The 12506-nt window shown below is 39.7% G+C and overlaps 1 protein-coding gene across 1 annotated transcript in view; it reads right to left on the reverse strand.

The window, feature by feature from the left end:
• itgbl1 (integrin, beta-like 1) overlaps nt 1-12506 on the reverse strand; it is an 84553-nt gene that overhangs the window by 12027 nt on the left and 60020 nt on the right. The window contains exon 8 of the mRNA XM_038284780.1: nt 9975-10091. Within this exon, the coding sequence (XP_038140708.1) occupies nt 9975-10091 (117 nt within the window). The remainder of the gene's footprint in view (nt 1-9974; nt 10092-12506) is intronic.

Here is a 12506-nt window from a genome sequence, read left to right on the forward strand (position 1 = left end):
TGCCTGTGCATGACCATGTACTGTCTATGGACCACGACTAGGTGGAATGAGGGTGTCACCATCTCTGCTTCATGTGAAAAGCTCCAAGATCTCACAGGCCCTGATTCTCAGAACACCCTGCCCCTACAGAAGAATTACATGTAAACAACATCTGCCACAGTGATGAACCAGCAATCCCCATAACTCAGTATAGGACAAAGTACAAAGCTAAAAGAAAGTCTCTCTCCACAGCATCTCACAATTCTACCACCCCTGAGTTTTTGCCCAGACCCTACAGTCCTTTTGGCCACTTGGTACCTGTGTGCCTTTTAGGAGCCCCCAAAGTAAAGCATATTTTTTTATGGGTAACCATGTTCGCCTGTTGAAATTTGTAATTTTATGAAAAAATTCAAAAAAGAAAAAGAGTTGTGCCATGAAAAATTACATCAGTATAATGAAGATGAAGTGTTGTCATAAAAAACACACATAACTGATTCAGTTCCTCACTTCAGATTTAGGGTCATGTGTTTTAGGAATACTCAGTACATTATTTTAAAACACCGCAGCATTTGGGTGCTGTTTGAAAAACATCTGTCTACCCCTCTCCTCTATTAATTGTGTAAACAACACTGTGACTGAGTAATAAAACTTCAAACACAGCATCAATGTGAAAACTAATTACACAAGAGTATTGAAAAATAGCAGTCTTTACATTCTGTACCAGCTGCATTCAGTCAGTGTTAGGTTAGTACATCTGTAAAAAACACAAAAACCGATACAAAAATAAAATAAATATCTTACATTTTCATTTATATTCTAATACTGAACTTTTTCTAAAGGATATAAACAAGTAGATATCAAGTAGCAAGAACCAATGATCAGTCGGAGGAAGTGACAAGACCACATTGTTACATGAAGATAATATTCTCTGTTGCTATACATACGCTACGATAACACTGTTACTAATTGTTGTGTTTCAGCTTCCTTTAAGCCAATATGGATGCCGTATTTGGTTACAAATAGGACTGATAAACAATCACTGCACTACATCTACAGTCCAGTTGGTCGTGGTAATAAGAAAATGTAGTACGATACTTTAAAGCTAGTCCACAGTTGTAGCTCTCAGGATATTCTGTTATTATTCTCCTTTTTTCTGCATAATACCTCCACATCAAGACAAAGCTTAAAAGTCTTCCCCTGTGTAACTTAGATTAACCCTTACTGGGATTTACAATTTGTTTGTCATCATTCCAAACGGACATTTGTTTAACAGTTGACCATAACTGATTATACCATGATTGAAAGATTCTGTATTCCCAAATAAAGGGATTAGTTATATTAAAAAGGAAGAACTGTTTTTTTTATCCCAGATGGGCTTTTCTAAAAACCAACAACAAGAGGTCTGGTGAGAAGGAAGAAAACAGAAGAAGGAACATTGTCATTCCATATGTTAATGGAGTCTTAGAAAAACTCAGAAGGATTTTCAACCAGCACCGGAACCCTGTGCACAAACCTGGCAACACCCTGAGACAAAAACTGGCTCACCCCAAAGACAAGACACCAAGAAACAAGACCGACAACATGGTTTACGCCATTCAGTGTAGTGAAGACTGCACAGACCTGTACATTGGAGATACATAGCAAACGCTACACATGCAAATGGCTCAACATAGGAGGGCCAACTCCTTACAGTAGGACAGGACTCAGCCATTCACCTACCTGCAGACTAAAGGACACTCGTTTGACAACAACGTCCATATTCTTGCAAAAGAAGAAAGATGGTTTGAGCGAGGGGTTAGAGAAGTCATATTTGTTAACCTTGAAAAACCATCTCTCAACAGAGGAGGTGGTCTTAGACATAAACTTTCACCCACCTACAAGGCACTTTTAGGAACATTACCCAGAGGATTCAACTCCCACCTGCCCCCACCTGACTCACACTTCAATGACGCATGTAGACGAAACCACTCAAACGAGGGAGTTAACGACCCATCAGAACTCCCTAATGCCCATTAACACCCCCAGTGTGACCTCCTTGTCAAATCCTGTGGAAGGGATCAAAGCCACATTTGGTCTCCCTAAGACCCACAGTTTATTAATCTCTGTGTTCCCCACAACTTGTTAGAACTGAAGAAGCCTCTTGGATGAGATGCGATACGTCTTCTACAAAAATTCACGTCCAGTTGCCTAGACTGAACTTTTTCAGGCTTTGACCATGACCTGGATGACTGAGAATCTTCACAAACATAAAAATGACACATTTTCTACCGTACTATGACATATATTTTGATAGAATTTTGCGTTGAATACTCTCCAAAAACCCACCAAATGTGGTAAAGAGCAGCTGCAATTTAAAGATTAAAGCTTATCCTTTCCAGTCCATGATGATTGAAAGATGCTAAACTGAACAGAAACCTGTACAACTTTGCAACATTGCAGAGCACAGCATGGTTTACCCTAATACCAAGATGAAAACACTTCGAGGGCACTCCTACTAATAATGCTATCCTCCAGAGAGCTATTAGGTTTTTCCTTTTGTAGCAGAAGGTTAATACTAGTTCGAAGTTGATATGGTTTGGGTGGCTTGTCCTTTAAAACCAAGTTGTAAAATAGTGAGGTTTTGAAGCTGCCCTTTTCTCATGCCAGAGGAAAAATCTGACCAGGAAGATATTTAATTGGGACAAATCTTACAGTTGCTCCTGCTCTACAGAGATTGCTGCAATATTTTTTCTCATGTACTTAGTTTTACTTCCAGGAATATGTTCTTTTGTGATCTGAATATAAAGTAAGGTTGTTTGAGAAGTATAAAGATCAGTGGTTCCAGGAAATGTGTAGGAAGCCTAAACTTGTACCTTATATTCAAATGAAGGATTAGTTTCAAACCAGTTTACTTGTATAGTTAAATATGAAAAGAAGGCGAAGGTCACTGTGTGGGCTGAATGAAGCATTTCATTTAAGATGGACATTTGATGAAGAGAGTTTTGTGCTATCAAAATTTAGCAAAATGAATGGCAACAGATAGAGAGATATGTAGTCCTAATAATGCATGTTCATTCCTTGTGTAACAAGTCTTTTTTTGGTGGCAATTTTGTTATTCTTTCTTATTCTAAAGTAGTTGTGAAATGTCTTGTAAGGCTATGTAAATGTAGGCTGGGAAATATGGAATTCTGCATGATACACTTATATTGAAATACAATATATATTGAAACACATTTATATGGAAATACAAATTCTATTCAAAGATAATAAATATTTTGGATGGTCATGTGTATCCAAGACGTTTGCCCCGTCACAGGTCTGCCTCTCATCTCAAATACTGTAAAACCAGCCTTGTTTATGAACATAAAAAAACTTATTTAGATGCAAGTCTGAATAAGTTTTACTCTTGGCATTTTAAAATGTCTATAATATTTCAATCTGCTCTTTAAAACAAATTTCTTTTCTTTAAAGTTTGGAGAATGTGATTAAGAACTACTGAAAATAATCTTGCTAATTAAGGACTGGAGCATTAATTAATGTCATTTTATTAGTCTTGTAGCTTACTGAAGTGTAGCTAAATAATAACATAATGGAATTATGATTTTCAGATGAAATAATCACATGGAATTCAGTAACATGAACTGAGTTTTAAGCAGAGTTTGAACTCTCCGTGATCCAATGTGGTGAAGTCCGTGTGAGGAATACAACTCTTTCTTCATCATTTAATAACCACATGTTGAGGGGATCTTTCCTCAGCCAATCTGTTCCAAGCCTGGAAAATAAATAGTATTGGCTTGTTGCTCCATATAACCCTTGAGACATAAAAATTGTTACCAAAAGATAGTGAATATATATTTAGCTGAAAAAGGATGATCCCTTATCAGAAACATTTTCCGTTACACTTGCTTTTCAAATTCTGCTTCTGTTTCAGCTTCTAAACTTTGGTCCAACAACTGATTTGTTATGTTATGTGTTTTTCTTAATCAGTTAATGGTTTCTTTGACACCAAGCACACTTTTCTACTAAAATTCAATAAATTAACAGCATTTTTTTACTATTTCCATCCCAAATCGGCATTTTGTATTTAGGTGATGTTCATCTATGGGGAAATTCTGTATTCTGTATTCAGTATTTTTTAAGTAGGAGTAGAAGAAAAACAAAACAAAAAATATCTACCTTCGTTTTAGCATGTTTATGCTAAAACATCACAGTCTATGAATCCAACAGTTAAAAAAGCCAACAATCTTTGTTACTTTATTCTTCATATTCTTCTTGTTCATTAGTTCTTATCATATTGCCTAGAAGCAATGCATAGAAGAACTGTGGGAGATGTTTGTGCTAAACCTAACAGGAAATTTGTTGTTTTTTTTAACAAACAGAACCCAAAACAAATTAAAAAGGTAACCGAGAATGTCTGTAAATTGGCAACAATGCTAGTGGCAGATTAGAAATGAAAGCCTCCACCTTAGACGAAGTGGGTTGTCAACTACTTCAGACCATGCATGACTGCCTCAATCAGTGAGTTTGGGAGAGCACTTAATTGCTTTAAAGGTTTGACAACCAAGCTCTGTTCAATCAATGTGCACCTGTCTTCCTAAGAAAGAGCAGAGTGGTCTAGCACTTATGGATGGACACCTTTTGCGGGGGTACAGTGCAACAAATACATGAACTGATGATTAAGAATTAAAATAAGCATAACAAAGACATAATTTCTTTTAAATGATTCTGCTACACTGCAAAAAAAAAGGGCTTTGATTAAATAAAACCTTTTTTTCCTTTCCTTTAAAGTAGTATGTGTTACGGTTGGGTGGAGGTTTTTGAGAACTCAAATGCAGAGATCAGGAGGCAGGGGTGAGTCTTGAAGATTTAATAAGGCAAGTGAAGCAAAAATCCAAATAACCAAAAAACCCGAAACATTATACTGTATATTAAGGAGCAGGTGTGAGTGGAACTAACTAGAAGGAAGCCAAGGGGAAAGAAAACAACACTAGGGAGCAACAGAGAGTAACTAAAGAATGCTTGAATATAATGGAAAATAAACCAAAGATCATTAAAACAGAATAACTAATAACTGAAAACTAAAAACTCAGAGTCCCAAAAGGGGGAAACTATAACAGTATGTAAATTCAGTCTATTTACTTTCTATTTACTTTACTATTAAGGAGTAAAGTTTTAAATATAGTTTAAATATAGTTTTCAAAATTTCGAATTTTAAGGTGTATTTTTATTTAGCTCTGCTTGAGGTTATACTCTGTACAACCACTTGCAAGACTAAGCTGGTCTTTGGGGTGTTCAAAGCCAATAACAATAAATGGGATCTACAGTAGTAGCCATTCAACATTTCCCCACTGTCCTTTTTTTTTATATATTTTTTTTACAGTGTCCTGTCTGGCAATGTGGCAATGAGAATAATTGTCTTGATGCCAAAAAGAGCCCAACAGATTTTACTTTCCCAAGTGTAGCAGTATGGCAAATGCCATATAACTCCACTTGTTTCATGCATATAAATTGCTTTATTATAATTATGCAGGGAGTTTTACAGTTTATATGGATACTGCAATGTAAATAGAGCAGAAAAACAGAAGAAGAAAAGGAAAAAAGAGAAAAAAAGAAAAGATGAAAGAAAGAAGAGATAGAAAGGGGACAATGACAAAACATTTTCAGTCTGCTTCATCACCTGTAACAAGATGAAAAAAGAACAGCACAACCGAAAGACATGGTACGAGATATACAATAAAGCAACGCCTTGAAACTATCGCTAAAGTAATATTATCAAGTCTGACATGTCCTCTGTACCTGAAGCTATGAATGTGGGCTTTCTGTATGGAAGTGAATCTCTAAGTACCTGGAGCCAAGCACCTGTAATTGTTTGTGAGGGTGCACTTGTGCATGTAAAGTTTATCCATAGAAACAATGCTCAATAGTGGTTGTGGAGAGCTGAAGAGGCACACCCCCCAGAGCATTGAGTCCAGCGCCAGGATACCCAAAGCCCCAGGTGCCCAAAGGGACCCAAAGAGCGAAGGCACCAAGGAGGGGCCAGCCCCGGAAATCGGACCCCCACCAAAAGCGCGGCCCCACCCCACCAAGACAGATGCCAACAGCGCACAACGCAACACACCGCGCACAGAACTAACCCAAGAGCAGAAAAGCCGCCCAGCACCCGACCGCAAGAAAAGCAGACCGCAGCCGGCGCAACCACACCCCCCAGCAGCCTGCGGGCAGCACAAAGCCAGAGCGGAGCGAACCACGCCGCTCTCCCACCGGACGAAGCCAGAGCAGCACAGCCGCGTCCGCCACTCCAACCCCCACCCGCCCGGCAGCCACACCCGCCGCGATCAGTGGGAACAGAGCAGCTCCATAAGCGTCGTTAGACCTATTTTAGGGTGGCTTCAGTCATCCTTTCTTTGGCATTAGCCACCCTATAATTATTTGCGATTTTAAAAAAAATATTTTTTTTTTTCTGTATTTATTTTTTCCTCATATTTTCCCAAAACAAATGCAGTAAAGCACCGAATAAAAGCCATAAAGAAGACAAGTTAATCTGAACAATCATAGGCGTAACTTCCTTAAGGACTGGTGTGTGTCCCCACCAATATTTTGTACACGTATTTTGCTTTCGGTGCTGTGTATATCTGATTGAATCCCCATTCATGCCGCTCCTCAGAAAGAAAATAAAAAAAAGTTCTCCCCGCTGCTCACCGTCCACAAACCCCGACAAAAACTCAGAAAAAAGAATCTGTTGCCTCTCGCTTTCTCCCCATCACCCCCCTCCAACCTCTCCCCATAACATTTGAATTGAAGATATCCGTGGGTGACGGGTCGGGTTCGGTAGTCATCCTAACGGGTTCGGGCGGGTGCGGGTTGTTAAAACTCGACCCATGCAGGTCTCTAAGCTACACTACATTCAGTATCGTTGCCATAGAAACAGACAACAGCGCCAATATATCAGAATTATACTAAAACACACGCAAATAATTTCCCACATAAAAAACAGGACTTTCAGTCCATTACAGTTTTCCGTTTTTAGAGGGTTGTTTATTTTGCGTTTATTAAGCAGTGATTGATTAATTTAAACACCTGCTCTACTGATGGTCTATTGGAGTTGGTGTTTAGGTTGAACATAAAGAACACATAAATCTGATTACCGATTACTTTTAAGCTGGTTGAACATACTGCGACAGACTGGTGACCTGTCCAGGGTGATCCCACCTCTCACCCAGAACGTGGCTAGAGATATGCACCAGCACCTCCTGATCCCACTGAGGGATAAGGTTAAAGAAAATGGATGGTTGAACATAGTCCGCTCTCCCAGATTCTATCAAATCAGTATTGATACCCTCAGGGGCGGATTTAGGAAATTTGGGGCCCTAGGCAAAGACAGGCAGGGGGCCCCCTGAGAAGAAAACCCATAAAACAGACCCATTCTACAGATAGAGAAATGTTAATAGAATAGACATCCATTATTTGTTCTAGGTTTTGGCCCTCTCTTCTTGTCCCTTTTTCCTCTCTATTCATCAGCGTTCTGATGGCATTTTAGCCAAAGGATTTTTATCAAAAACATAATTAATGTGCACAAATAAGGATTAGTTGTATTAACCATACATGGAAACAGAGTTTTATGGGGCCCCCAGAACTTGGGGCCCTAGGCAACTGCCTAGTATTGCCTAATGGTAAATCCCCCCCTGGATACCCTGCTAGTGGATGTTCTTGACAGAAAGACGGAGTTGCTTAATCATATTCTGCTTAAAGTCCCATAAGATCTTGTCCGAGTCCTGGTTTAAAAGTAAATTAATTTTAAAAAGTGACCCAAAATTGACTGTCAATAAATGTTCTACAAAATTGATATATTTATTTGATTTCTTGATTTATTTGATACTGTCTGTTTAGATTTATGTGATATTTTTTGCACAAAATATATAAGTGAATATTGTAACAGTTATGTTTTCAACTGTAAGCATTAAATTGATAAATGTTATTCGCATTTTTTTGGCTTTATCCTTTCCAACCAAAAAAAAAGGCGTTGCGCAGGTAGCTCCCTTTCCTTATGAGCCGTCCCCACCAACGTTCAACACAAAGTTACACCCTTGTCTTAGACAACGCCTTAGCAGGTGCACTGAAAAAATTTTGGCGCGCGCGTAATATCTTCTAGGGGCTGAGCCACCCTTGTCTCTTAAACCTAGAGACGCCCCTGAGCTCCACCATGCCTCCAAGTCGGAAAACCCACCCGAAAGCCCAATCAGCGCAGCCAGCCCATCCAAACCAGCCCCCCAACACCACCCCCGCCGGAGCCGCCCAGACCCCCACACACCAGTGGCGCGCCGCCAGCAGGACCCCCACCCAACGGGGCCGCCCCTCGAGAAAACAGACATCCCGATCCCCCCCAGAAAAAGAACGGCAAGCTGAAAAGCCCCCAAAATGCGACAGTGGACACCAGACACTGACCCGCCCGAAACCGCTAAAATAAATATATATATATATATATATATATATATATATATATATATATATATATATATATATATATATATATATATATATATACATATATATATATAAATAAATAATAATACATATATATATATATATATATATATATATATACATACATATATACATATAAAAAAAAATAAAAAATAAAATAAAATAAATAAAAATTCCCCTAAGCAAGAGGAGAAATGCAAGCGGAAAAACCAGAGCCCAAAACAAAACCCAAGACCTGCACCTCACCATGCCGTGCAGCTCCCCTCCCCCCCGAACCGGTACCACAAGACCGGCATCGGAAAAAGCATCGCCCAGGAATCGGCATCGAAGCGAAGGCACCGAAAATCCCAGAACAACACCCAGCCCCACCCCGAAGTGAATCCAGTCCCGGGCCCCAGGGATCCGAGGCCGCAGGGGCGCCCAACCCCCAGACAGGAGCCCCAGCAAGGCCCCGGCCGGCCGGGGCCAGCGGAGAGGGCGCCAGGAATGAGCCGGCAACCACCCGGGCATCCACCCCCAGACCCCGAGCTCCACCAGTGCACCGGCGATTTCCCCACTTTCCTTGATGGGCCCTTGCTGGTCCTTCGCTGGTCCCCCTTCAATTACTTTTTAAACATCAATATTTGTATTAAAATATTATTTCTGTCTTGATTTGATGACATTAGGATCTAAAGAGAAGCATTATCTCCTGGTCAGAACTTGTAATTCAGTGAAAGGTGGAGTCAGAATAAAAAATATGCAAGAGAGGGTCACTCCAGTGGAGTTGCAGGGAAGGGGGCTGCCAATCAACTGGCGTTTGACTGGGAAGGGCCATTTTGAATGGCTGCTACTGTATTTGGTAGTTTATGCCTTCTGAACTCAATGAGTTGTACCAGATTTTTTAAATGGGTTTTAGAGCTTAAGAATTTAACGCATTTGCTCTATCAACATTTTTATTTAGTAAAAAAGAAGTAATATCCCAATAGCATAAATAAATAAAAAATCTAAAGGTTTAACTGGTTTGAATATTTTTGCAAGGCACTTCATCTATACATAGAAAAAGAAGTATTTTTTGGCCTAAATAAGCTGTTTTATTTTTCAATGGTCATAATGTGGTCTTTTTTATTTATCAAATGATTTCGTCTTATCTATTGACTAAAAACTCATACCAAGAATGTCAACAGGACTTTACTCATTTCTGTCATTTTTATGTATATCTAAAATCTATGTTCACGTCAAAGAGGCTCTCAATTCATAGCAGGCTTATGACACAAGTAATTGTATTTCTAATTCTGCTCCAATTATGGCATTATTATGTCAGCCATTTTTTTCTATTTTGGATTAAAAGTGGGGACACAAGCAGCTCTTGAATGTAGGAAAATAAATTATATGTTTTTGCCAAAATTTGTAATTTCTACTCCCACTGCCCCAGAGTCTGAGTTACAACAAAATCTTGCATCTTAAACAGAATTAAGGCACAGGGACCTGAATGAGCTCGCACATTTGATTTTATTTTTGTGTCTGTGTGTGCGCGCCTTTATTGTTTGTGCTCTCACCTCCACAGACCTCTCCCTCCATGTCCTCACACTGACGGTCATCACACTCGCAGTTTTTGCCATGAATGCGACTGTCCCCTGGTGGGTGGCAAATACACTGTCCACAAAGACACTGACCTAGAAAAACAGAAATGTTTTTTATTAGATCAGATCTATTCATTTCCTATATGAGGAAATTTAATGAGTTTATTTTTAATTTTTTTTATTGGCCAAGTCTGAGCAGAAGTGAAGAAAACTATCCTCTATTAAAGCAAAAAGATGATTAATAACTACACCTATACCTAGAGGTGGTTAATTAATGATCTTGTAATACGAGTTTGTGTGTGTGTGTCAGTGTACAGTAGAGACAATGACTGTGATCTATCGGTAAGACTTGAAATGTAAGCTTACTTTCCTTGCTTCCAGCTTCCATTTTCCCATATATATATGTGAGAAGATAAAACCTAAAGCAAAAGGTTTACAATAATAGTAAAACTTCTGGTTTCTAGGGGATGATTCTAAAGCAAGCAACCCAAATGAAAAGGATATATATTACTCTTATAAGATATGTAATCTTACGTTTGTATATGTTTTGGCTAAAACTTGTGAGTAATGCATCAGATATTCATTAAATTGAAACAAAATTAAATTTTCAGGATTTTGTTGCCTATCAAAACAATATATGACACTCACTTCATGTGCAATATCCTAGTAGAAAAATGTGATATGAAACTTATGACTTCTTACAAAAATCCATGAAGCTTAACTGTTACAACAAATATAAAAAATATAAAATAAAAATGAGTTAATTATTAAAATACAAGAAAATTGATAACTTTATGAAACACATGAGACACTAGATTGTTATATTCTTGCTAACTTTACCAACTGCTTAATATCTTATAAAGCCTTTAAGGTGGCATAAAAGATTATTCACTCCATTGTTGTTGGAGACTTGGCAGGACAATCAAAGCTAACATTACAAAGCCCTGTCCTTATGGTCAAAATGTCTCTCTTCCAAGATGTTTTCAGATTTAACGTGTTCTTTGATAAGAACACTTGAACTCTTGACTCCATCCATCCATCCATCCATCCGATAATATCGTTATTACCTTTTAGCTGTATCTTTTTTTCACAGCAACTACCAAACTGATAATAGCACACACAGTTTAAGAAAAATAATTCATATTCTTTATTTAAGGCTAAACTGTATCTAAGTTTTAAGCTCTCAAAAAATATTTAAATTAAAGGTATCTGGGCTTCATACATGAAAGCATCAAGTGTTTCAAGTGTTGAAACCAAATTAAGTTTGAATAAATCCAAGCTGGTTTGGGGAACAGCGGATCTCGTCCCTGCTTTTTGCGGATGATGTAGTTCTGCTGGCTCCCTCCTGCCAAGACCTACAGCGTGCGCTGGGGCGGTTCGCAGCCGAGTGTGAAGCGGCTGGGATGAGAATCAGCTCCTCCAAATCCGAGGCCATGGTTCTCGACCGGAAAAAGGTGGCATGTCCCCTTCGGGTTGGAGGGGAGTCCTTGCCTCAAGTGGAGGAGTTCAAGTATCTTGGGGTCCTGTTCACGAGTGAGGGAAGAATGGAGACGGATCGGTGCGGCTGCTGCAATAATGCGGACGCTGGACCGGTCTGTCCTGGTTAAGAGAGAGCTGAGCGAAAAGGCAAAGCTCTCAATTTACCGGTCGGTCTACGTTCCTACCCTCACCTATGGTCATGAAATTTGGATCATGACCGAAAGAACGAGATCCCGGATACAAGCGGCTGAAATGAGCTTTCTCCGCAGGGTGGCTGGGCTCTCCCTTAGAGATAGGGTGAGGAGCTCGGTCATTCGGGAGAGGCTCAGTGTAGAGCCGGTTCTCCTCCACATCGAGAGGAGTCAGTTTAGGTGGCTCGGACATCTTCTTTGGATGCCCCCTGGACGCCTCCCTCGGGAGGTGTTCCAGGCATGTCCCACCGGGGGGAGGCCCAGGGGACGGCCCAGGACACGCTGGAGAGACTATGTCTCTCGGCTGGCCTGGGAGCGCCTAGGGCTTCCCCCAACAGAGCTGGAGGAGGTGTCTGCGGAGAGGGAAGTCTGGGAGTCTCTGCTTAGTCTGCTGCCCCCGCGACCCGGTTCCGGATAAAGCGGGAGACGACGAGAGTAAATCCAAGCTGTTTATTGCTGCTTATTATAATTTTTCTATACTGGTTATTCTCCCTGTTTGGTTTTATATCATCTCTGACTTCTAGATGAGTTCCATAGATACATTTTTATACAGACAGTGAATGATGCCACTTATTCGTTTTAAATTAGATTGTTGAAAGCTGCAAAACCTTTAATGGACATTATTCACTAAAACACTCCTCAAGAAGGTGTTGTTCCAATTCAATCACTGGGCTGCTGGTGAAGAAGGCCATTGGGAAGGCTACCAAGTGAACATGCATTCTAGTGATGATGATGATTAGAAAAGCGTTTTTCTAACAGCCATTTCAGGACCATACAATATATACAGTATTTCATCTGGAATAATAACTAAGACTCAAGAAAATATATTTAAAATGTG

Source organism: Cyprinodon tularosa, unplaced genomic scaffold, assembly GCF_016077235.1.
Source record: "Cyprinodon tularosa strain WSP-4 unplaced genomic scaffold, ASM1607723v1 ctg202, whole genome shotgun sequence".
NCBI lineage: Eukaryota > Metazoa > Chordata > Actinopteri > Cyprinodontiformes > Cyprinodontidae > Cyprinodon > Cyprinodon tularosa.